Here is a 27,432-nt window from a genome sequence, read left to right as displayed (position 1 = left end):
GAAGAATGGACTTGATGGATGGACCACTCACTAGAAAAGAAACTGTCTGCGTGTTTCCACTTAGAATCACAGTGAACAGCTCAACATCCAAGTGGAGACTGCTCACAAGTGGCATTCCTTAAGGATCAGTGCTAGGACCGGTGCTATTTAACATCTTTGTAGGCAACATGGACAGTGGAATTGAATACAGATAAAGTAATTGTGTTCCAGTCCACTTCTATATGTTGGAAATGACAGCAGCATAATGCCCACCACCTCACTCTGCAGAAAAGAGCCTTAGTTGCTTGAGGATTCAATTCATCATCACTCCACTCAGAAAGATCAAGAAATATGGAGTGTGTGTTAGATACAAATACAAAAGTGGCTCTGGCTGTCATATACAGAGAAGTAACATGCCTTCATGTGGTCACATGCTGACATCATATGAAACAGACATTTTAACAAGCATGTGTCCAGATTTCTCAGACTGCTTTACTAGAGGTAACAAAAAACTCTTTTTTGTAGAGATTTGGGATAAATAAAGTATAGATGCAATGATAACAATTATGATGGTTGTTGAATTTATGTAGGTCTTAACAGTGATTGTCTATTTCAGTCTCTGTTTGTTCTTGTGATCTAAAACCTTTCTGTATGTATTGAAGTTTCCTTTCCCTCCCTGATCCTTAGTTTAAACCATTCATTACTACCACTTTCTTCTGGGAGTCTTCTGTAAGTTTCTTCCCCCATTTATTGCATTGCCTTGAAGTTATATATACCATGACCATATGACCAGCATATACTCTCATCCAAACTACATATTTTTCCCTGTTCCTCCTCCAAAGACTTATACTCCAGATTTTTAGATCATTAAAGAAAACCTTTGGATTTTCACCAGTGCTTTTATAGTCATATCCCTCCTAAGAATCTGCAGACAGAAATCACATATACCGCAGAGGAATGAATGTTCATGTCAAGTTTACATTTAATATCCAAAATTTGCAGGTTATATGTTCAAGGCTTTTTTTTCAGTGTTCAATCAATCTGCAGCGGATATGCAAGACATCGTAAAGAAGACTGATTTCCCAAACGTGCTGAAGGTCCGCTTTAGAAAACCCTGGCCTCAAATAAAGCTTGGGTTCCTTTTACAAAAGGCACAGATGCTCATGTACAGATTTCTTTTCATTTAAAAGAAAAAATTTCTTTCTGAGACAGATCTATAATGCAGCTACTTTTCTGCTTCATATCAGATGCCTTTTGTTTGCTTTAGTAGTTTTTAAATAGTTATTCTCCCAAAACATTATTACATATTCCTTTATCTTATCTCCTTGAAGTTATTTCTTTTTAATTAATTAACAATGAGAATATTGCACAGATATCTTACCAGACTTTCCAAGACACTGTGCTGCTAGGTCAGATTTGTTCACTTGCTACTTCTCGGAATACTCATGGGAACACAACATTGCTTAAATGCATTATTTTAGATTTTTTTTCTAATGCCTCTTCATATCAATCTCCTCTTCAATATTCTTTTGCTAAAACTAACTAGATTTAATTTAAGATATTTGTTTAATAGTCTTTCTGGTTACTTCCACAATTCCATCTGAAATACTGTGTAAAAATACCGACACCATTTGTATATTTTTCCAGCACAAACTAATTGGTTGATATCTTCCTATGTCAGCTTCTGATCTCCATTTTCCTTCTTTTTTTTTGTTTGTTTGTTACTTTCTTTTGTTTTCTTTTGTTTGTTTCCCCTCAGATATCAAATATTTCTTCTGACACAAAGGATTTAGAGTAGATAATTTGCACAGATTCTGAAACTCTCCTTTTAGAGCTCTAAAATATATACTGTCTGGACCTGGACATTTACAGACTATATAAGTCTAGCTAACTAATTCTTGGTTATGCTTCCTTGGGGATATGCAAAGGTGACAGTTTGACAACTGCTTGGGGGTAATGAAGTTCAACTGTTCTGAGGTTGGGAACATGGATTTTGGCTGATGAAAACTGAGTAGTCATTTTTCCATTAACTCACAGTCTAAAAGATGTACCTCACAACACTGAAATGAATACAGCTGGAATTTGCATTTAGTTTTGCAAGATGCTCTCTAAACAAAGTCTTTAAGTTTTGAGACAGTAGTCTTCAGTTCTTCTTTTATCCCATTTTACTATTACACTGTCATTTTCTGAGTACAGAATTGGAATCTTTTTGTATTCCTCCACTGCTGTGACCATGTGCTGTTCCCCTTCCTCACTTCCTCTCCTTTTCCTATTGTATATATATATATTTTTCTGTACAATCTTTTGAGACAATCAACTTTCATGTGTTCATCTGTAATCTTTAGAATTCTTAAATTATTATAATTATTATAATTCTTAAAGTTGACAATTTAAATTTGTGCCATAAAGGTTCTCTTAGTATAAAATAATTATAAATTTAGAAAAAGAAAATGCATGTAAATCAAACACAACAAAAATCCAGTTGCCATCATGACTCGGGCACTCAAGCAATATGATAATCTCATAAGAAAATACATCTTAACAGCACATTCATATAAAAAGTTTCTTGAATTCAGCTATTTGCACAACTACCAGCAGTGCGCAGTGGGATCTAACTGTTAATTTTCAATTAGGCTACAAAGCTACTAAGCCTGAGGTGGAATTTTAGACAAACAAAATTCCTGCCAGTTTTTAATTTATTTCTGTGGGGCGCACAGGATGTCACTCTCAAATAAATGTTGTTATATGTAACTTAATTGCTGTATTCAGGTTCAAATTGCAAGAGTTTCAGATGAGTTGTCATTATATTAGTTTGTCACTAAGACCATTATATTCACTACATTTTATTAAAATCAGACCCCACATGCCCCTGACTGGATTTCAGTAGCACAGTCCAAGAAGAATTGCTTGGACCACACAACATGCATGGTGAAGATGACAAGTTGTGAGTTCCAGACCTGGAAAATAGAACACTAGTTTAACCATTAGCTTTCTACCAGTGTAAATGGAGCCAAGTGCTGCTCCTTGCTTCTCATTTTTTGTGGAGAAAAGGTGCTTTGTGTTTCCCATTGCTGAAAGACAAGGAGAGGTTTCAGAGTCAATGTGACAACCTTCATGGGAATCTCTATGATCTGTGTCACTTGATTCTCCGTTCCTGCTAGGGTGGCTGATTTTTCTCAATAAAAATCAAGGAAAACCTGTATTGTATAGAAATAAGTGGTGGAGAGGGAAGGGTAAAAATAAGTCACCAACAGATAGTAGACTATGAAATACATTTTCATGGTGCCTACTGCTCAATTCCAGGTCATAAAGCACAGAGATTTCAATTTCAGCATCCCTGCGTGGCAGTAGTTGATAACTCATTGCAGACAGGACAAGACTCAAAGAAAGCCACTGACAGTAACAGGCTCCAGAAGAAGTGCAAGATTTTTGGAGCTCTACAGACTTGGGCTGTTGCCATTACCCTTTCCTCAAAAACAGAAAGCAAAAATATGTTCTGACAACACAACTGAGAGTGTCAGCTTTCTTTTCATGATGCCCAATGTCAGAGCATGGAGAGGGCTGCAGCTCAGAAATCCAATGCTGCACGTCGCATACTAGCTCAGGAATTAATTCTGTCTGTCATCTAAGTTGTACTGAAAATACAGTGGGTACAGCCAAGGCTCACCCCTCCTCAGGCCTCTGCCTGTTGCTTGTGAGGAGCAAGGAGTGCTGAAACTGCCTGCTGTGCAGGAATCATGATCTGATCGGGTGGAGGTACACATCTTCAGGAGGTGTCAGACCACATTAAAAAAGTTGAGAGGAAGAGGCAGGTAGTGACATCCTCCAGGAAGTGCTTAGAAAAGCCTCTGGCCATTCTTCAAATGTAGCCACATGCCTGTCAAAAGTGCTGTAGGCCCCTCACAGCTGTACTATCATTGCTCACCAGCAATACCACTTCATCACCTCTCTAACTCACAATGTGGTCTTGAACGACTCAAGAATTGCACCAGGGGGCCATAAAAGTAACACATTTGTCAGTGCCAGGAAGCTTTGACGGAAATGGCTGAAAATGTTAGCGCAAGTCCTGCCTATTCCGCTCTTCTTTGATGTGTATTTTAGCTCTGACAAGAATTAAACATCCCCTGATGAAAACCAATAAAAATGTCATGAGGATATACAAAGTACAGTGTTTTGGCATGTTGCTCCAAGCTACACTATACCAATGCTTCTCCAAAAGAGCTCCTCTTTGGCGCTTTCACTGAAACTAGGAAAAGAAGAACCTCTTTTCTCTCACGTACAGGTGTAGCAGATCTACCACAAAGATGGCACCAAGATAAGTGGTGTAGTTGGCAAAGTGGAAGGACAGGATGCCATTCAGATGGACCTCAACAGACTTGAAAGGTGGGCCCAGATGAATCTAATGAGGTTCAACACAGCAAAGTGCAAGGTTTTGCACTTGGGCCAGAGGAATCCCAGGCACATATACAGACTGGAAGGAGCAGTCCTTGAGAGTAGCCCTGCAGAGAAAAGGTCCTGGGGGTCCTGGCGGATGAAAAACTTAACGTGAGCCAGCAGTGCATTGTGGATGCCCCATCCCTGGAGGTGTCCAGGTCCAGGTTGGATGGGGCCCAGGGCAGCCTCATCTAATATTAAATGTGTAGGTTGGTAGCCCTGCCTGTGGCAGGGTGGTAGGAGCTTGATTATCCTTGAGGTCCCTTCCATATTCCAGGCCATTCTATGATTCTTATCATAGATAAGAAGCACTGACTATTGCTAAGAAACAAACTTAACTGTGTGAAATATATACGTAAGTAGTAAAAATACAGTATTATTTTATTTTTTTATCATTAAATTCTTAGCAATTCCAGAAATCTAGATTGGATCCTTCAATTAAAGAAAACAACCCAAAATTAGGTTGAGTGATTCATAACATCTTATCAAACTCTGTTTATGAAGAGTAATTGCAAAAAGCACCCTCAGGATGCAATGCCAGGTGGTAACACTCTCCCAGGAAGCACCACTTTAACTCCTACTATCCCCGTTCTCTAGTTTCTTAGAGACCAACATAAGGCATGTATACAAAGAATCTGTGTTTGCACAAGCCACAGGTGAGTTGCTGGGAAGCTCTCAGTAAATGCCCCTTAAGCACTCTGCAGAGACACAGCTCTGCATGTATACTTTTCCCTTAAGAGGATTGTGCTACTTGAGGATTTGCCACTCCAGTGCTCCAGTCACCCAGGGATTAATTCCTGAACAAGACCTGTGGTCAGGGAAGATTTACAAGATTTGCAAGCAGGATTATACAGAGGGATGGTTTAAGGTGCATGGCTTCAGGACAAAGAACAACTACATATAGGGTTCTCAGTTCCCTTTCACCCACAGCAACAGAGCCCATAAAGTTCAAACTCATGTACTGTGTGTTCTGCATCTCTGTCTATACCTAACTGTCTAACAGCACCTACAGTCTAAGACACTACACACACCGGTTTCCAGATGATAGTAGCACACAGGTATCAGGTGTGACTGACAGTTGCATTTCTGATAAGGTTTTCCCTGCAAAACTGGCAAGGTGGTGTTTCCTGAAAAGTTTTGCCTGCAGAGGCCAGTACCTGGGTGTCAGCCTGGAATGGACAATGCTTTCATGGAGACTATCATACAATTGCAATAGCTGTAGAAAGAACAAAGGCACATATCAGAAGAAATATGGGGTAGGTTTTTTCATTAAAGAATAATGGTCTTAATTCCTATTTTATATTTCATCTTCCACATACAGAAAAGCATTTAGAAATGCATACCTTTTTTTTTTTTTTTTTTTTTTTTAAATTATTATTACTTTCTCCCTAGAAGTAAAGAAAAAATGGGAGGCATATGTCTGACCTACGAGTTCTGAGAACAGGTGAATCTTAAGCCAGAACTAACAGAAAAGATGTCTCTGTAACTGTCACAGCCTTGGTTTTCACTCAGACATGAGGGTCACAGCTCCTCCTTGCCTCATAAAACCACCATTCTGTCTATCTGCTTTCTGAACCTTTTACTTGAACAGCAATGAATTTGGCCTCCTCCATGTAATTCTTACCATGGACAATCCTATTTCATAGGAAACAAACATCAAACATCACTGCACTAAGAGTACTGGAACAATGCCACATAAGAGGATTCTGTTCACCTTTAAAAGCACTGGCTTGGATTCAAATACAAGGACATGTATCACTTTCACTCAAACAAACAAAACACTTGATGTCCCCTAGATCTCCAAATTGTTTAAGCACAAATTCTAGTAAAAATAATACTATTAAGTGAGAGTAAAGAGAAGCTTTTAAAAATCATCCAGCCCTTTCAAAACTTGGTTTGCCTGGGACTATCAGTACATCTTGAGAGAATAATTTTTTTGTATTATGTAAAAGACAAGTTTTCATGTAATCACAGAATTGTTAAGGTTGGAGTAGACCTTTAAGATCATCAAATTCAATTATTGACCCATCCCCACCATACCCACTGATCTACGCCCCTAAGTGCCACATCTCCATCTCAAACACCTCTAGGGATGTTGACTCCACCATTCCCTGGGCAGCCTGTTCCAACACCTCACCACACTTTCAAAGGAATTTTTTCCTAATATTCAACCAGCAGCACAACATAAGGCCATCAACAGATAAAACAGATTACACCACAGTTCCAAATCACTTCAGCTAGGATGGAGAGAACTTTGTTTTTTGGTTACGTTTACTGCTTCAGATCAATTTTTATGTTCCCTGGGGTCAGGAAACCTGAGGCTGTGCCAGATCACATCTGGATGTGGAACGCCAGCATCCTGGATCAAAGGGCACTCAGTGGTCTGACCAAAGCCAAGGGCAATGTTCCCAGATAGAATGATAGCTTTGAGTTCAACTCCTCCATAGCACATTTATGGCTTCCATTAAGAGTCTGAGAATGAACACAGCATTTCACAGAGCAATTTAACACACAGCAAAAAGCAAATAGTGCATTCTCCTAAATAAAAAAAAAAAAAAAAAAAAAAAGAAAAAAAAAAAGCAGAAGCAACAACAAAAATAAACAAAAACAAACAAACAAAAAAACCCCACATAAAATCCAAGAAATGGAGTGTGTTCTGCTGTCACCATGAAATCAATGCACACCTTAGCACTACCTCAGCCCCAAGCACAGCCACCATCTCAGCAATGTCAGCTGCATTCCCCCACTCTGGGCTGCAGTGCTCCACAAGTCTGGTGCTTTGACCCATGTCCCTGGCCCAGCTGAGCCCCCCATCACCATTTTGTGTGTCCCATTCAATCCTGCACATTGCCTGCCTGCAGTGAATTTTTTTTCTGCAATAAGTTACGTTAATGTTAAAAGAAAAGACGCTAAAAAGGAATTAGGAGTGCAGGTAGTTTCTTATTGCTGAGTATAAGAAAAAAACTTACAAAAAAAAAAAAAAAAGCCCTTACATAATCACAATAAACCTATGCAAAGGCACTGCCTTCAGTTCCCTGTGTTTCTGTGCTTAACACCACACCCTAGAGGTGTGTTGCAGTCCTTAAACAGAAATCAAACCAAACCAGTATCAAAGAGGTTCTTCATTACGTGCAACTTACTTGTCATTGTTACATGTTGAATATTTTCACCGCTTTCTATTTTTGTAGAGTAAAAAATTATCTGTGAATATAAACAACAGTGGAGGACAACAAAGAGTCAGAGACTGCTGTATACAGACTAACAAACACCAAATTTGTAACTTGCCTTTAATGTAGTGATACAGTTCTTTTTTCATATATTCTGATTTGTACTGTTTGCAATTGTAACACATTTGGACAATTAATTTTCAAGAATCAGTACTGTGCTGACCTCAGCAGAACTATAATTAAATGTACACTGTGAAAAATACTACTCTGCTTTAAAAATAATTTTATGAAGCTCTACAAACATTCAATATCAGGGCAGGTACATTTCTCACCTAACACCTACATTCCATGAGTATTCCCCAGTTAATCAATATGTCTGAGTTAAATCTTTTTGTCTGAAGAAAAATTAACTCAAATATGTACATACTTTTTATGTTTGAAATTGTGTTCCTTCATCTAAAAAATAGAGCCTGTGCCTACTGTCACTGTTTACCCCAGTAAGATACTGTCCCATTAACTAAACTGTTCAAATCTGGGAGATTTTCCTTTCTTTTCCATCACAAGAGCCATTCCTGGCAACTATCATTTCCAAGACCTGACTGTTTATGGTATTTTTCATACTTTAGGATAATCTGGTTAATCTTAAAGAAAGCTCACAACTGAGTTAGTTTATAGACCTTTAAAAGAAACACCCTTCTGGAGCTGAGCCGGTTAAGAGAACTGCTAAATCAGTGCTTGCTGATTGCTGAAGCCAACTGACGGGTGGCTGCTATATTTAGGATCCTCCTTACACCTGTCAAGAGACAGAGAGACAGCCAGTGAGAAGGAAAGTGTGTGCAATAGAGCAAGCAATCCAGAGACCAATCTCCTGTAGCAGAGAGCTAAAAATAAAAGCAACAAGAGCAATAAAGAAAACAGAGTAAAATCTTATTATTTATATTACCCCACTGTTCTATGACATGCTGTCAGCAAGCACTCCAAGCCCACTGCAGACCTCATTAGTTATCAGTGATCCTAGCTTCCCATGGGCAGCCACAACCATGCTCCAAGCTGGATGCCATCCAACTGTGTCAAACCTAGGCTCCGCAGGTGGATCTATCTCCCCACTGCTGCCCAGCAGAAGGCATGAAGCCTTTCAGTGGTTTTTTTGCTCCAAAATGAACTCCAGCAAATTCTTGAGCCTGTGTTAAGCTGTGCCACTGGTCACTGACACCTACCAATCAAAAGCTCACAGGTTGTCAATCTGACAGCACTTTTTCCTATATTCATGTTTCATATATCAGTATATAAATATTATTATATCATGTCATTTTCTTTAAATAGCACTATACAACCACCTAGAAAAACAATCCTACTGTAAAGGCTTCAGATCCTTTTCCTAGCTTTAAACAAAAGAATAATTCCAAAAGGAACAATATCTGAGTGTAACAGTAGCTTTCTTCCAACATATGGGCACTGCCTTCCTCCCATCTCCTTTGTTTACTCCTTTACAATCTTTGATCAGAAATATTTGGCTGTATGCAGATTAAGGATAAAGCATCACTGGGGAAGTAGGGAGAATGATACTATTTAAATTTACCCACATCCCTTTCAAAATGCTGTACAGCAATTCCTAAACAAAGAAACCTGAAACTCCACCTTCCCTGACTCCTATCACAGTAACCTTTTTGCCAGTATCTGATTCACCAGCAGATTTCCTGCAATTTTTTTTTAATATTCTTAATATTAAAATATTTAATAAAAATAAATATTTTATATAAATATATTATGTAATAAATATATATATATATATATATTTAATAAAAATAAAATATTAAAATATTTAATATTCTGCAAATATTCTTCAGTGTTTAACAAATAGAACTATTTTGGACCAAATTTAAATTAAGTTTCAGTAACTATTACTCTCTCAGAAAGTAAGCCTAGTCCAGCCTGGTCAGCTATGGCAAAATGTAAATGTGATATTCCTAGCATTATACAGTTATTAGCAGCTTGATTCTATAAATTTATGTTTAAAGCATTGTGTGAATTTTTGAAATGTTAGGTGTTTGTTTGGTTTTTTTATTATTTTATTTTTTAATTTTCTTTGTGTGTCACATAGATTAATATTTAATAAATCTTAATTCAGCAGTTGCAGAATATCTTACTAGATATCACCATACATTGTAAAGAGAGAATGGAACACTGCTTTAAAGTATCAATAGCAATGCCAGCACACAGAAAACAGTTATAATACATCACATGCTACTCCTACCAAAAACAATGCAACACCAACGTACTCATACAAAGCACGTCAGTCTGAACAGCTGCTAAAAATTCACTGAAGCTTGGAAGAAGATATTTTAGTCTCTTCAGCCAACCATGGTTTGAAAACAGAATGTAACATAATAAATTAAGGCATCTAACTCCTATAATATGTTAGTCACACACAGCCCTACAAATCATTTGTTAACTATCTGTAGCACAACTGGTGTTTCCAGAGATGTTCACATGCCAAACATATTTGGTAAGAAAATCCACAAAACGATAGAATAGTTTGAGTTGGAAGGGATCTGTGAAGGATGCCTCATCCAACTCCCTGCTGTGAACCGGGACATCACAGCTAGATCAGGTTACTTAGGGTCCCATCCAACCTGACCTCAGATGTCTTCAGGGATGGGGCACCACCACCTCTCTGAGCAACCTGTCTCATCATCCTCAATATAAAAAACTTTTATCTCATATCCAGTCCAAATCTGTACCTTTCTTTCCTGTAGCTCCCCTTTAGATACTGAAAGTCTGCTCTCAGATCACCTCACAGCCTTCTCTTCTCCAGTCTAAAGAGCCCCAGCTCTCTCAGCCTGTCCTCATAAGAGAGGTGTTCCATCCCTTGAATCATTTTTCTGACTCTCCTCTGAACACACTCCAACTGGTCCACATCTCTTCTCTGCTGAGGACTCCATATATGGATGCAGTATGCCAGGTGAGGCCTCACCAGCACAGAAGGGCAGGATAGCCTCCCTCACCCTGCTGGATTTTTTTTCTTTTGATCCAGGATATAGCTGGCTTTCTGAGCTGTGAGGGCACATTGCTGGCTTATGATCACTTGTCCCCTACCAGTACCCATAAGTCCTTTATGGCAGGGTTGTGCTTCACCCTTGCATTGCCAAGCTTGTATTGATAGTGGGGGTCGCCAAAAGTCAGATGCAAAAACTTACACTTGAATTTGTTGAACCTCATGAGGTTCTCCTGGGCCCACTGCTCAAGTCTATTAAGAAAGAGTCATCAAGTTGTAAGAAATCCTAAAGCATGATAACATATTTTTACAAAAACTTAATAGCCTTCCTTGTACTATGTATGGGGCTAGCTAACATTCTGTCATATCTATCAGTAATTATGTCATCTACTGTAGATGTTATACCTGTCTGTTGAAAACTAAACCATATAGTTATTTAATATCTGCCTGCATTACAGCCCTGCCTGATCTGTGTTATAATAATGATGAATACATAGAAGAAAAATTATAGGAAATGATTTGACATGCAAATTAGTATTCGTAATATAACTCCTGCCAGCCATTATTTACTCCCCTACAGGTATTATCAATAAGCAGAATAAACCTTCAGGAGACATGAACTATACTGCTTTATTATTCCTAGGGATGCTGTTTCTATGCCAGACTTCCTGTCCACGGATCTTTGTCTCATAAGCCTATGAGGCAAATACAGTATTCATAATAGTATGGGCATTGTTCCTTGACTGGAGCTTTTAAGTACTATGCTAATAAAAGCAGGGACATGCATACATGGTGCATGCATTGCTGCTGCTGTTTCAAGACTGTATAGAAGAAAATTTATCTGGTCCAAGAGAGTGAATAATTAAACTTAGCATGTTAAATTGCACTGTGTATGATAAACTCTGCTAAACTACATTCAGAAATGCATAAGAGAGAAGAGCTAAATCTTGCAGTATGCTCCATCCTGTATGTAATTTGTAAGGCTTTTTAAATACTCTACTACCACACATGCACACAAGCGCACAAACAAAAAAAAACAAAACAAACAAACAAACAAACAAACAAACAGAGATAACAGATTATTTCCATGCTAGTTGATCATTATTTTGTCCCACATCATGCTAATGAAGCAGATCAAAATTTATTTTACTAAAAGATGTGTCATTAGACAAAAGTGAATGTAAGTCACAGTCACAATGTTTTTCACTGGGGTAGGTTGGCAGCAAAGTTGTCATATATGTGGTAAATATTAAAATTATACACAGATCTGCTGAAAAGAGTCCTCAAAAATCAGTGAGAAAATATATTTTATCTCAGAGCCATTAGCAATAATTCCTTCAGATGAAATAAAAGCACTTGTTACAAAAATATGAAATTCAGACTACTGTAACAATGTTTTACTGAGACCTATATCTTGATGCACTTCCTTATTTATACCTCCTTTTTTAAACAAAAATAACAGATGAAGAGAAAACAGTTAAGCAATGAAAAATACTTCTGTCTCCTATGCAATACAGGAATGTGATTCTTCTCTTTAGTTTAGACCTGTCTTCAGGTTTCTCTTCAGTATAAAGTCAGAAGTTCAGTGGTTTAGAAGCACTAGAAAAAGTTTTTGAGAATGAATCCACAAGCCACCTAGCTGTGATATCAATACATTTTGAATATTTAATCTCAACTTCCATAATCTTTATTTATGGGTTGAAGCTTGCAAGGCAGCTGACAGCCTAAACAGTCACTCACCTTTTCATAATTCTAACATCACCTTAAATTCAGATCTTTCTTCTTATCTGACTTATAATAACAAAAATAAGTGCCTATACATGTATTACACTGTCCAAAGAACTTTCTATGTCCTTTGAAGAACTCAGATATGAAAGAGAACCCGGATAAGAAAGTGTGGCAATGATAAGGCATTCAATTTGCCTGGAACCATGCATGCAGTTGTGAATGACTTAAACTGAAATAAAAATCAGGCGGTCATTAAACAGCGGTGTTTTAAAGCCCTAGAGAAATTTTTTGCTGCATCATTTCAGCATCATTTCGGACTCTCAGAGAGCTACACAAACATTGTAATATAACAATACTTCACTTAAATAGCACTTATTTCAGCATTGATTTTGTTTAGATTGACACTGAGTGCTAGAAAGATTCTGTAATTGCTCAATTCTGAAAATAGACAGTATTATCAGCCAAGAAAGCCTTCATTTTTTCATTATCCAATTTTCCCAGGTGAAAGAAATGTCACATGGAGAATGTGTGTCCAAGTCAAATCACACAGTAAGAAATCACAGACGGGAATCTAAATTGCTCTTGAATTAAAAACTCCATTCCACAGCAACAAACAAAACTGTATGCCTCCTACAGACTATATTTGCCTATCATATATTTACTTGAAGTCTATAGCCTAAAAGACACAGTACAGCAAATTCAAAAGAAAACAAGCTTGTTTTATCACTTCATGGGGACTGGAGGGATACTTCACTGTTAGAAATACAAGCTGCTTTATTTTAAACAATCTTGTAATTAATCAGTCTGCAGAACTCCAGTTTGCAGGATGTTTGTTTGGCCATTAGGAAATCCTTGACTAAACTCTACCCAAATACATATCACTAAGTGTCAGTGTATACATCTGGATGTGGTACACACAAAACATAAAATTTTAGGTGCTTGTGAAATTTCTTAAATTTGCCCGTGGTTCCTACTCCCAAAAAACCCAAGGATTAAAGGTAGAGCTAAACACTTACACAAGAAGCATGAGTTTCCCACCTCGTTAGGTAACTAAGTGCCACGGGCATTTCAGTGATACATTGCTGATTTTTGCCATTAATTTTCAGGAAAAAAAACCTCACCTATGAAATATTTCCTACCTAGTGATGGGTTGTACCAATCACTGAAGTCATACAGCTTAAAAACCAAAGGACTAACCAGCTATTCTCTTCCTGCAGTGAAACAATGCTCTAGCAACACAGAACATCCAAACACATCTCAGAAACATCTCTTTGTTCATGGGTTTCTTTGTGCTTTTGGGTTTAAAGCAGAGATTTTGGCCAGTACCTCCCTTTCAGTTCCCAGAGATGGGTGCTTCTGTAGTCTCTTCCCTGAACTGGAAGCTATTACTAGGTTTTCATTGCCATAGACAAGATACATTTTTTTCAGCTTTACCAAAATTATCTGTGAAATCCAGCTACCCTGTTAAATATATGTAGAAGTGCATTTTGGCCAATAAGCTACAGAGAAAAAAAAAAAAGACACACACTCAAAATTCCTCTTATTAAGTCAAAATCGTAAGAGCTATAAAGTCAGATAACCAACATAAATAAAAATAATAAAAGAAAAACATCTTCGTTTTAGTATGTAAGCACATTCTAAGTATAATTCTGCTCTTATGTATCTACTACATACTCTCGGTGAAAGAAGTTTCCAGCTGCAAAAGCAACAGTTGATGCTGTAACTGAGCACTGGATCACAATGGAGCTGTGGAAGGAAGACAAATGAAAGCCAAGCAGCAGTTTCAACAACTTGTGCTTCCTAATTATCAAGTATTTAGCTTTACTACCTAATAACGTGCTTTTAACCAAGATTTTTTAAAAGACTGATTAGCTCTTTTTTTCTATGAACAGATTTATCCCGTGGAGAATAATGGGACAATTGTAGACCAGAATACTATTCACTAGAAAGAAATAGATCCCCAGGTAATTAGATATGTAGAACCAAATATTTAATCACTGATATTTAACCTGTGCTTGCCAAGCTGAAAGCATCATAATTGAGTGCATAATATCTTTGTTTGTTGAAGCATGGATATCTGTGAGAATAATTGAGCATTTTCATGCAAAGCTACCTTTCAGGCCATGGAAATAACTTATTTGATGAATAAATGGCATTAGGCAAAGCAAAATCATAAGCAGCAAAATATCTGCAGTCAAAGCATTACTCCAGACATCTAATACAGTATTAGTTATGACTATTATTAAATTTTATTTCTCACTATCCAAACAAGTGATGGGCGCTTTTAATTCCAGTCTCAGTTTGAGAAAGTGCATCCAGATTAGTAACACTTACACAGTAAAGATACCATCCAAGTACTGCTAATAAGAATGAGGCTATCACATCAGAATTTCACCCTATGGTCTCATCATGTACTAACATCACATTTCAGAATAGAGAGAGGTGCACAAGGTAAAAAAAAAAAAAAAAAAAAAAAAAAAAAAAAAAGAAAGGGGGGGGAAAAAAAAGTGGTTTCTTTGTTTTCCACATTTTTTGCTGATTTTAAACCGAATGACCTGAAAACCAGGATTTCATACTAAAAGGTGAACAAAATTATTCAGTTGTGCATAATGAGGGGTTAAAATAACTTCTCTTATTCCTACCATACTAAACTGCAAAGCTGAGCTCTAGAACTAACTGCTAAACAAAATAATAAATAAAAATAAATAAAAACCACAAAAAAAGTAAGCTGTGAAAGTCACTTAAAACCATCCCTCGTATTTCTAGATGCTAAATTATTTTAAAAAGTATTTCTTCCTAACAACTCCATACATCTATAAAAACGTGCTTTTTCCTGATTTCGGGGAGGGATTTTCAGTGCCTTCCAGCACGCTATGAAGCTCTTTTTCACATGGACACTTGTTCAGTGGGGCACAGACAATGAAGTGCTGCCAGAGCTTATCATTTAAAAGGAAGACAAATGACCACATCCGATATCACGCATGGTTTCCTTGCAATATCTTACTATTCCCCTTTGTATAGCCTAATACAATCATGTACTACATTTTATTTTATGTAATTTTTACAATGAGACCTTGACAGTGATGACTTATTCTGGGGGGATGAAACCTGTATGTGCTTAATCAGAAATTATTTCATGTGGATTCATCCCTGCAACTGGAATTTAAATGATACAGGACTAATACTCATTTTGCTGAAATTACACCAGTGCAAAGAAGGATGAAATTGGGTACCTCATCATTTCCAAAGACATTTAGAGTATATGCAACAAACCAATTAATCCATCATGTGTTTCTAATCAGTTAGAAGGACCAGATTCTGCTTCCAGTTACCTCAAATCTTTTCCCCACGTGTACTGTATAATGAAATCTCCACAAGACATGTCCCTGCATATATTAGCATTCCTGTCCCAGTATAATCTAAAATATCTTCAGAATAGATTAAACTCTAATCCAGAAGAATCCAAGGCAAGAAAAGTAGCTTGGTAAATAACAATAAATAACAATAAATAATTAAAATTAAATTAAATTAAAAAGTCAAAATCAAACCAACCATAACATCAACATTTCTCCTGGGCAAGGCAAAGTAATTGCTATGAAAACTATGTAACTCCTACTTGAAATCTTAGCTGCCTCGATGATTATCAGGTGATTAGTTGTCATTAATGGCAATCTTAGGCATGTTCCTAGACCATAAACGGAAATAAGTTGATGTCAGATCCCCCAGCAGCACTAATCACATACTTCTGTGACCATCCCTCTCACAAAAGCGGGACGCCTTGCAATATGCAATGCACTTGTTGAAGTAGTATGGCAGTGGGGTATCATTTCCATTTCAGAAATGGAAACAGAAGAAATAAAAATAGCAACAGCCAGTGCCCCAGGAGAAGTGGGTAGCAGATCAGGTTAATAAGCGTATCACAAGTCACATTGGCTTGTGCTGTACCCTCCTATTGCCTTTATTTTAATAAGAAAGTGTCAAACATTCATAGTCCACTTTTCAGATAAGCCAGACATCTACATCTCCAACTGATTTCAACAGCGTGCACACTGTGGTAAAGAAGCACAGCTAACAGGCAGTGTTGGCATGAGTCAGATATGCTGCCTTTTTTTCTACTGTACAGTCTGCAGATTTTTGCTGACTCCTCTTAGTTTCTAAAAATGCTGGTAAGCTTATGTTTTACAATCTGTGTGCATCGAAGAAGTACTGATCATGGGGATTAACTTCTTAAAGCTCCCCAGATCTCCAGTTACCAAAAGCAGCAGATATGATGGTACCTTTCTACAAAGATTCTATAAAAAAGAAAATCAAGAAAGATTTAGTCACTCAAGTATCTGAAGCAAGGTGGAACAACAGAAAACATATATATATATATGTATGTATGTATGTATGTGTATGTATGTATGTATATGTATATATATATTTCACACACATATATATATACATGTGAATATATATATATATACACACATGTGAATATATATATGTATGTATATCTTTATAAACAAGCCTTCACTGCTTAAGAACACTTACAAAATACAGGAGGCTTTGGAGTCATTAACTAACAAATTAATCTTGACAATAAAACCCTTGCTTGACTAAATGGTAAAATGCTTCGGCTTCATGTTTTACTGATGAGAGAAATCAGTCCATGAAATGAAGGTGCAAAACCTTAAGTAATATTGCAAAGAAGGTAACAAGAGGCAGATAATGGAGAAAGATACAGAGTAATGAAGTGCTCAGCCAGGATACATGCAACTGAAGATGTACACCACAGGAAAATCAAATAAAAGAAACTATTACATCTCCCTTTTTTTTGTTGTTGTTGTTTTTTTGGTTTGTTTTTTTTTTTGTTTTTGTTTTTTTGTTTTTGTAGAATGGGCATGACTTAATTGATTTACAACAAAAGGCTCAAATCAAGACATACTTGCTTCATTAGGAAATACGCAAACAGCTGCATTCATCCTAAACACAGAAAAAAAAATTCCACAAAAGATCATGGTACAACAAAACCCATTTCATAACACACGTAATTTCCATCTCATCAGGCACTCGTTTATCCCTCCATTCCAACTGGTCTCTGAACAAAAAGAAAAAAATCTGAGGGAGTTATTTATATAATATTTGCATCTATCTGCAAAAATAATTATAACAACTACATATCAGACTAAAAGAAAACAGAAACATCCAATAACCTTTGCGGGAAATCTCTAGCTAATTATTAAAGAAAAATATACTGTGTTACATTTTATCTTAAGACAGTATATTAAAAGAAATCGACCATATTCTGAAAAAAAAAAAACATCTACATTGACATCAGCACATGAAGACACTGCAGTTCTTGATTAAATTCACAGAACACTGCACCAGCTTACCTTTCTGGGCAGAGCACCCCCCAAATAAGGAGTACTGCGTGTGAATACAGGGCTGCATTCAGGATCTATATAACATACCCAATATGTGGGCTACTGAAATCCACACTGGGGAAAATAAATACCCTTTGGGTCCATTCAGCCATTTATGAAATTAAGCATTTTTTAACTAGTTTACAACAAAGAATTATAAATCAAACCTGAGCTTTAATGGAACGATGAGGTTGTCACCGCAACATTTCAAAACTTTAATTGGATACTGAACCTATGTGTGCAAAAGTTACTCAGTTGTAAAAGTGTGGAAAAAAAATAGTACAGAGCTTAACTAATCTAGTATAATTGTGTTTTGCTGCAAACTGCCATATCATGGTTATTAGAGGGAATTTTTATGAGAAGGAAACATCCAAATGAGGACAGTTCTCTGGAGGCTGCCACTCATGTCATATCTACAGATGTAATCATGCCTAAAAGCACAGTTTGACCTCTGAAATTCATACATGTGGTCATCTCCACTACTTGATTCTTTTCATTCCTGCAATACCAACAAACAACAGAAGCTCTTCCAGATAAGGGTACAAGGCATTTCGCTTCACCATATTTGGCTCTGGGAGGACCCTTATGGAGAACTGCTCAGGCCCACAGCACAAGAAACCCATGGAGGCATTGGAACAGGTCCAGAGGAGGGCAATGAAGATGAACAGAGGTCTGAAGCACCTCTCCTATGAGGAGAGTCTGAGGGAGTCAGGCTTATTCAGCCTGGAGACGACTTCAGGAAGACTTCACTGTGGTCTGCCAGTACATAAATAGAGCTTATAAACAGGAGGGAGAGTAACTTTTTACATGGGCAGATAACGATAAGACAAGAAGGAATAGTTTTAACCAGAAAAGGAGAGATTTAGCTTTGATGTTACGGGGAAATTCTTTACTCAGATAGTGGTTGGGCACTGGAACAGGTTGACTAGAGAAGCTGTGGACACCACATCCATGGAGGTGTTCAGACTCAGGTTGGATGGTACCAACAGTGAGATTAGAACTAGATGGCCTTTAACATGCCATTCAACTGAAACCATCCTATGATATACCAGAGTCCAGGACTCATTTTTCTTCTATCTAAGAAGTTTATCAAGAGTCTACACTATGATGTATGTCAAATTTTTCGTCATTCCAAGAATGAGAAAACTTCCTTTTTACTGTTGTTTACAACACACAGAAAGAAAAATGCAGCATGGTATTAAAAGTGACACTGAGATAAATGGCACACCTTGATTTAGGCCTTAGTCCTGCCTAGGACCCTTGCCTAGAGATCTTTTATAACATTATATCAATGACTACTTGAAAGAAGATTTATTCCATACTTAGGAAAATCTGATACAAAGTCCAACAAAGGTTAGGGACTACGTAGCTGGTTTTAACACTTCAAATCAGCCTAGTAGAGGTCCACACATAGGAACAGGAGATGGAAACAACTGAGGTACAATATTATTTGGATTAAGCAAGTTCAGCTTTTCTCATTCTAATAAAAAAAAATAATATGATTTTCCATTTTATTACTACAAAAAATAAATTTCAGACTCAGAATCCCCCTTCATGTTCTTATTTACTTCACAAATCATATCAAGGAAAAAAAAAATAAAAAAAAATAAAATAAGACCCCTGAACTAATACATACTTCCATGATAAAGAAAGCAAATGACTGGTGGCGCAGTGGTAGGAATGCTGCTTGCAACACCGGAGACCCGGGTTCGAATCCCCCCTGTGGCACAAGTGGTAGAAGTGCTGCTCTGCTACACAGGAGGCTCAAATCCCAGGGGTTGGACTCGATGATCTCTAAGGTCCCTTCCAACCCGCACCAGACTGTGAGACTGTGCAAAAGACTGTTAGCCCGTACAATCCACAGCACAATTACTAAAAAATACAAAAATAAAAAATAAGAAAGTCCATTCTTGCTACATTCCACATTCATGGCTCTGGAGAAACAGAAGAAACCTTAACAAACATTTAAACTGCTATACGGAAAATCTGTTACAAAGTCAGGCTGTAGCCCTTTTCTCAAAACTCCTAAAGGAGGACTGAGAATGCAATATAAAAAGAGGGTGAAAAATCCAATAAAACACTTTTTATAATAGTCAGCAATATTATAACTACACATTCATATTCTACGGATATTTCAGGCCTGCCTCAGATTTAAATAAAAGTCTGATTTTGAATTGCTGTAATTAACTGCAAAAAGCTTGCTGATTTGTTGATGCAAAATAATGTCAATCTTTTTCATAAACTTGTTATATTCTTTGTAAATAAATAGCAAAACATTTTATAAAAAGCAGATTCAGCTTCCTGTCTTTGTCATTTCTGCCGCTGGTGCACAGAGAAAGGCATTATGGGGAGGGACAGATGAGGACTTCCCTCACAGAGTGCTAGCATTTATTAAGGCAGGGAGGAAGGAAGGTGTGAACAACTGAGTTAGAAGAGTAGGTCAATAAATAGTTGGGAAACATTGGATATGGAAAAGACAAATCCCTCCTGATCTGCATGGCTGCAGGCATGCATCATTAATTTTTAGCTATTAAAAAGTGCTGAGTTGTATTCCAAAAACCATCACTCTTAGGATGATTTTTCTTTTTAAGACTATCAATGGCACTTTTTAATTTCAGCAGCATAGACTAGATCTAAACTGAGAATATCCAACATGTGAGCATCACTGAACAATAAATTCACATGAGAGTGGTAGACTTTTCACTGTCAGTGTTGCATATTAAGTGCATGAACACTCATGAAACACTTTGTGTTTTACGCTATACTGCTTAATATTCTCCAAACAATTTTTGTTCCAGTTCTTTTTTATTGCTGTAAATCCAGAATGAAGAAGAATCATGCCACTGGGTAATGGCAATAGCCAATTTGCTATAGCATGCAGTGGCATAACTGCTGCAAAATGAGGCTCTTGGCCTGATCATAAAGAACACAGCATTAACCGATATGCTCTGAGAAAAGTTAAACAGGATCAGGCTATTATAACTGAGACAAGAGATATTAATCAGAGCTGTATCTTCAAATGCAAATCATTATTCATTGATACTCATCCTTCAGCACCAGGAAAGGAATAGAAAAATCCATGCAGGAATGGGCTCAGGCAAATGAAGACGCAAAGCACAGGCATTGCTCAGTGGTAGGAAAAGTAACAGTTACTATTTTGGGATATTTTTTAAAAACCTTCTGTGTATTTTCAAGGTGCAAGATATGTTTTACTTTAGCACCGAGGGCGCTGAGCTTTCTTTCTACCAAGAAGTCTGATTCAACATTTACAAGAATATGGAGTATGGCATCTGGCTCTGCCAATTTCTATTTATGGTCCAAGAAATTTATTCCAGTACTATGTTCTGCTAAATCTTTTCTTTTGCTAAGGCAGATGTTTTCACAAGGCACTTGAGAACAACATTTTCTGTAGCCCATATCAGCACTTGCCACTACCGTTTTTATTAACACTCTGGGCACAATGTGTATTCCAAGCAGACAGGGATCAAAAGCTCTTGTGTTGTTGCAATAAATAAATAAATAAATAAATAAATAAATATTTTTTTTTAATTTTTTTTTTTTAAAGTACAAAACCGTCTGGGGCCCAATTCTGTTTCTGCTATGTTCAACAACAAAGAGCATGAGCCATTTTTCTCGTAAACTACTAAAATGCTCCTGAATCATAAGCCCTATCTGGCAGGGTTTAAAGTCAAACATCAGTCTGGAAGATAACACTGCCTTGGCTAAAGGATTCTCACGGAAGGGAAGAATAGAGAATAAAGGCATAAGCATGTCAAATCACAGTGTACTACAGTCACTGTGCAACTACAGTCTATTTTGTTGTGGGTTTTTTTTGTTTTTGTTTTTTTTTTCTTTTGTTGTTGTTGGTTTTTTTTGTTTGTTTTGTTTTTTTGTAACAAAAAAATTACAGCAATAATTATTTGACCAAGCTTCCATCAATTTAAAATGCTCCGCTAGATAAATATTTGTTAAGATATGTACAATGGGCCTTCTATGTAACAATGAATATATTGCAGACTAACGTGCTGACAAGTCCCAGCTCTCTTTCTAGCAGCTGAATTCTTGGATAAAATCATTTTGCAGGGTATGAGCAATGCAGCTCTGAAAATAGCATCACTGCAAAATGAAAGATGGCAAGAATCTCTACAATGCTGATTTATTTCAATGAAATTTCATAGTTTACTTTCAGTGTCTATTTTAATGTTATCATCAGAATTTTCATCCCCCCATTTGTCAAGAAAAAAAAAAAAAAAAGTAAAATTAAAGAACTTGCAAGCTTCAAAGCCCCAACGTAAATTGTTAAGAGGGAAACAAAAGCAATAATAAAAAATAACTATTCACAATTTACATCATAAAGTATGTAAAATAGAAAAGTACTATGTCGGTTTCAAATAATAATTTGCATTTGTCGCCACCACATGTGCAAAAACACAAAAAGAAAACAACACCAGTCAACAAGCTGTTTTGCACTGATCTTTAATTATGTTTCTACTAGAAGAATGGGCTGGGGCAGTACTTTTAAAAATCTGTGATTTTATAAATCAGGCATAACTCTCTGCATCCAGACATGTACCGCTAGAAAAACACTAGGAGGTGATATTGCAATTCCTTGACGTACCAAAAACCATCTTTTGACTTGCTTTCCAGAGCAGTGCAATGAAGGTACACACCAACGGATTTTTCCTAATAATGACAATTTTTAAATAGACTGTAAAATAGAAATTTCAAATGAGAAGGAGCTTGATATTTAACTATCTACTAATGAGGTTGCACTTTCTAATTAACATCAGCTATAAATTTGGCATGCTTCTTTCACAGATTTTAAGCTAAAAAAAGGAAAAAGAGACTGTATTTATATAAGTGATGTCAAACTCCCCAGCTACACTGTTAGAAACAGATGAAAAGGACATATTGTAAATATCTTCCATCTACATTCAGTCACTGATTTATATAGCAGGCAATACTATGTACCAAGCCCAGCAACATTTTACTAAGACCTACACTGGTTAGGTTCACATGAAGAAACCTCAGTTGTGCAAGTCCTAATTCCTATGACTCATACAGACTTCCCTGAGTTGTCCTAATGACATCAAAACACTAAGGATGATTCAAGTGAATAAGAAATAGGAATACAGAGTTTCTTTCCTAAAAATGACTTTGGTTTTTATGCCTGCATATGCATATATATATATATACCCACACACACACATGCGTGCACACATACACACATATATATTTGTATGTATATTATTCAATTCTCTGTATATTTTTTTTTTATCTTCAGTTGTTTTACATCAATTTATCTAATTGCAAATCTATCTTGAATGTAATGTATAATTTATTGTCTACTCAATTTATTCTCAATTCAAATACTGAAACATATGGAAGAACAGAGAATGAGGAGAAAAATTAGTGAAAATAAAATTAGCTCCATCCAGATTGATGAAATTGCAGAAATAGCACTTTTGATATTGAAAGCTTTTAGTCCCATGTTTTTTAAAAACCAAAATATCTGGCTCTGTTTATATTTTTATCAAAATAGCCAGTCTTACCTGGAAGCAGTAGGTCCATCTCCATACCAACTGATACTCATTACCAGTAGAAATATCAGTACTACTAAGACATGCTGTTCCAAAAGTCTACTTAGGAATTTCAGCATTTTTAAACCAGTTTTTAAACTATCTGTTCTGGTGCAGGAGAGTTAAAAGAGCAATAATGGAGTCTCATGCCACCTTTACCAGGGATCATGCAAAACTACATTTACGTGACAGTATATTTTTCACAAAATCCTGTATAGAAATGGATGACAAAGAAATAACCTTATAAAGAAGGAAGTGCATTGTGTATAGTGTTAGTAATAGGGACAATAGCTATAAGGACATGAGAACCATATATAATGGTGTTCTCATGTAAGTGCAAAATATCTGCAGTGCTGCATGTACAAATGAAGTATTTGGAGTTTCTATGCTAAAAGTAAGAGCATATACTAATAGTAAGAGCTAACATATAACAGATGCCTGATACATAATACAATGAAAATAATACATTTTAGCAAAATCTCTGATGTATATTAATTATCAGCAGGTAAGCCTTAGATCTAAAGACTAAGACTAATTATTTCTATTCTTAAATTTTTCGTTAAAGGAAGTATTCAGTATTTGCGGTGAAATGTTCCAACAGATGAAGCAACAAATGTGTTTACACCACCTGCTCAGATTTGCAGCGAGAAATGAAAGCTCCCATTTCATACAGCACACACTTCCACTTGAAATTCTCTGTACATCACTGGGCAAATATACCAAAAGCTTTTTGCCATGTCAGAGGGGTAAAATGAATCCAGTGCTTGAGATTCTATCAAACAGGCATTGCTTAATCATTCAGTAATTTTTGCTAAAAATACAACATACAGAACCACACCAGCATTGGTGATGCACACTTTTGAACGCTTTAGTAAAAGCACATTAAAAATACTTGCTGATACAGGAGAAACAGATGACTGAAGGGAAAGTGATTGTACAGTGATGAGTTGATGAAATCACAAACTACACAGCCTTCAATATGCATATTTTCATACAACAGTTGGGCAATGCTGCTTCCTCAGCATAACTTTTCAACTAAAAGAAAAACAGACTGAAAATAATGGGAAGGGGCACATCACTCAGAACACAGTTATCAGCTAATCTTTGGTTCTTCAATTATTAATACATCTTCTTTTCTTCATTCTCTTCTCCTGCCTTTTTTTTTTTTTTTTTTTTAATTTTCTCTTCTTTCATATCTTTAATATTCTTAATATAAAATCCTTCGCTTTAAGGGCATTCCTATGTGTGACTTCCCTTTGTTCTTCCCCATTTGTAATCTGTAGCAGGAAATAAATGCCCACTAACTGTGAAGTCTTAAAAGAGATTCAGAAAAATGTTTTCTCCTTCACCTGTTACATCACTACTTTTGCAAAGCAGCTCTCCCTCTATAAACCTTTTGTGCTGTCTCCTAAATTAATCAAGCCTCACTTGCACTTTAGTTTCAAAAGGAGAAACATTACTATGAAGGATGGACAGGTGTTACACATTGTTTCTATAAATTTTTCAGTGGAGTAATAATGGGGAAAAAAGAAAGCTAATGGTAGGTAGTTTGTATAGAATACGAAAATGCTGCTGACACCATATTCATAATTACTTAATAATAGGTACAGTTTATAATTAGAACTGCATTAATATAACATGCTTCCCTGTTGACAATTTCTATTATCACAACTGGCAGTAAAGGTAAATTCTGAAGGGAAATAGCAAACACAGGCAGATATGAAAAGTAATTTTAAATAGATATCAGCTAATGTAATGCTTAGAAGTGATCTGGAGTTCTATCTGAAATTACACAATCTTCTTTTTCTACAGTCTTTTTATTTCACGAGATTCTGTATTTCCCTCTCAAAATTAGGTAAACCTGTGCAGAAGATCAGGCATGGTTGGTTGTGTATGAAACACTTTGGCAATACAGAAACAGATACAGGAGCTCAAGCACAGGGAAAGCACTGATTTAAAACCCCGGCTTTAAATCTTACTTTTATACGGTATGTCTTTATAAATAGCAAAAGATTATTTTTTTAAGATAATTTTCCCTTCGACGAAAGGCTATATATATTCTGTTTAGAAGACCCGAAGTGGTTATTTTACACTTATCTTCGTATTCCTGTGTAGCAGAACCGAAACTCAGAACCGAATCCAATTATAACAACCTACCAGCAGTACTAATTGGTGAAAATGCATTGCTGGTAATTGCTGTAAACTCATCTTTCTGCACGGAGTGAACGAGGGTAATAAATTCCACCCAGCGTTAAACAATGGGGAAGACTCCCATCAGCACTGTTTTTCTTATGTAAAATGCATTAAAGTGAGTCATTCGCTTAAAAGTTCCCTACTGATAGCTTCAGCCCAGATTAGGCACTAAGGTAAGTGCTTCAACATAATAATAATAAGGAAAGCAAAGAAGGAGTGGAGGAAAAAAAATAAATTAAAGGAAGAAAACACGGTCATTAGTTCATAGAGCTTATTTTAATCTGTAGCTGAAGCTCAAAGATGATGAATTGGATTATTTTTGCCCTTGTATTGCCTGCCTTCATTATGTGATCCCACACGGCTCTGGGCAGCAGTTTCATGCTAATAAGTGCACGGTGCTTTAAAGATTCCTGCCTCCCAGGCATGCCAAAACGAGCTCTGTTCGCACCGAGTACCACTTCCCCTCGCAAAGGTGCTTTTGGGAAGCTCTATTTCCAAGGCCGGCTCTCCGGCTCGTGGAAGGAAACAGTGTCTTAGTTGTGTGGCTTTAAGCTCGCTACAAAAGCCGGGCTTGTGCACATGCGTGCGCACACACGAAACCACACGAACAAACACATACATAAAACAAACCCCGGAGCTGTCAAAACACTCCCGGTGCGCACTGGCATGCGGCCAGTTGTGAGTGAGCGGAGCTCTGGGCAGCGCCGTCCTTCTTCCCAACGGCCGGCAATATCGCCCCGTCGTTCATTTGTTTCTAAAATCCCTCAAGTTCTGATTCTATTTATTTATTTATTTATTTTAAGAGCTCCCAAACTCCTGCCAGACCGAAATAACCCCGGTGGGAGGAGGGGGCGGGCTCCTCGTAACTCGAAACTTTCCTCCCGGCGCGGCTCGGCCGCCGGGTTGTGTATATTTAGCGATGTCGGAGGCTGAGCCTTCTCCTCCAGAAGTCCGACTGCCACCGGGTGACGGTCCCCCCTACTCCACTCTTTGCCCATCCGAACCCCTGCTGCTTTCCCTTGTCGCCGCTTCCCACGCAGAGTTACTTTTAGCAGCGCTCGGTACCGCTGTCCCCATCGCCAGGAATGCCCCCGGCCCGGCGCTGCCTCCCACCCCGCTCCCGGCGCTGCCTCGGAGGCACTTACGTGGTGGGCGAAGGGAACGGGCCCTCCGAGGAGTGGTTCATCACCAGAGACTGGAAAAGTGTCAGGCTAAAGACCAGCAGCCAGCCAGCAGCCATCTTCCTGATCGAAGATCGATCCCTCGTTTTTTTGTTGTTTTTTTTTTTTCCCCCAAGTCGGCGAGACGATAATAATAATAAATTCAATTATTGTGCGCGCTGGGTGTGGGGGGGCTTCTGGTTTTTAAAGGCTCCTCTGCTGCCCCTGCCCGCCCCCTGGCACAGCCCAGCGATGTGCAGGGAGTGCGGCCGAGGGTGGGGAGGAGGAGGAGAAACGATGGAGATCGGTGGGTGGAGAGGGGGAAAGAGAGAAGCGAGAGAGAGAGGCACTCCACTCTCTGTTACTCCGGCAGCAGCTCCAGCTTCATCCGATCCGCCGCCATCAGCGCTACTTTTGTAACGGATCCCCGCTCACTCCATGCGTGTGTCCGCTTCCCTGATTTATCCCCCGATTGCGGAGCAGCGGTAGCAACGGGGGAGGAGGGGAGGAGGAAGAGGAGGTGGAGAGGGAGGCGGGGTGGGGGCTCCTGAAGGGAGAGGAGGGAAGGGAGAGTTGGCGGCGGGCGGCTTTCTCCCGGCTGCTGCCTTCCTCCCGGCAGCGGGGGCGGGCGGCGGGCGCTGTGCGGCCGCGCTCCTTACATGGAGCGTGGAGCTCCGGGCCGGGCCGGGCCCCCGGGCGGCGTGCCGCACCTCCGAGCCTCCCGCGCGCTATTTTTAACGGCGCTTCGTGCCTCTTTTAATCCCTCTCCCTCTTTCTGGAGGAGCAGCAGCC

At 37.9% G+C, this 27,432-nt stretch overlaps 1 protein-coding gene across 11 annotated transcripts in view; it reads right to left on the bottom strand.

The window, feature by feature from the left end:
- The window catches only part of CACNA2D1 (calcium voltage-gated channel auxiliary subunit alpha2delta 1), a 325,793-nt gene extending 298,583 nt beyond the window's left edge, over positions 1–27,210 (bottom strand). For 3 of the 11 annotated variants that reach the window (XM_015879203.2, XM_015879027.2, XM_015879121.2), the window contains exon 1: positions 26,626–27,206. In XM_015879203.2, coding sequence (XP_015734689.1) covers positions 26,626–26,720 — 95 coding nt within the window. In that variant the 5' untranslated portion in view covers positions 26,721–27,206. Of the gene's footprint in view, positions 1–26,625 lie in introns of all 11 variants that reach the window. The other 8 variants (XR_001558717.2, XM_015879412.2, XM_015878781.2 and 5 more) reach the window with 5 other exon arrangements.
- Between the last annotated feature and the right edge of the window lie 222 nt (positions 27,211–27,432).

Source organism: Coturnix japonica, chromosome 1 (genome assembly GCF_001577835.2).
Source record: "Coturnix japonica isolate 7356 chromosome 1, Coturnix japonica 2.1, whole genome shotgun sequence".
Classification (NCBI taxonomy): domain Eukaryota; kingdom Metazoa; phylum Chordata; class Aves; order Galliformes; family Phasianidae; genus Coturnix; species Coturnix japonica.
The sequence above is the reverse complement of the archived record's forward strand: the minus strand, read 5'-3'. Positions and strand labels throughout refer to the sequence as shown.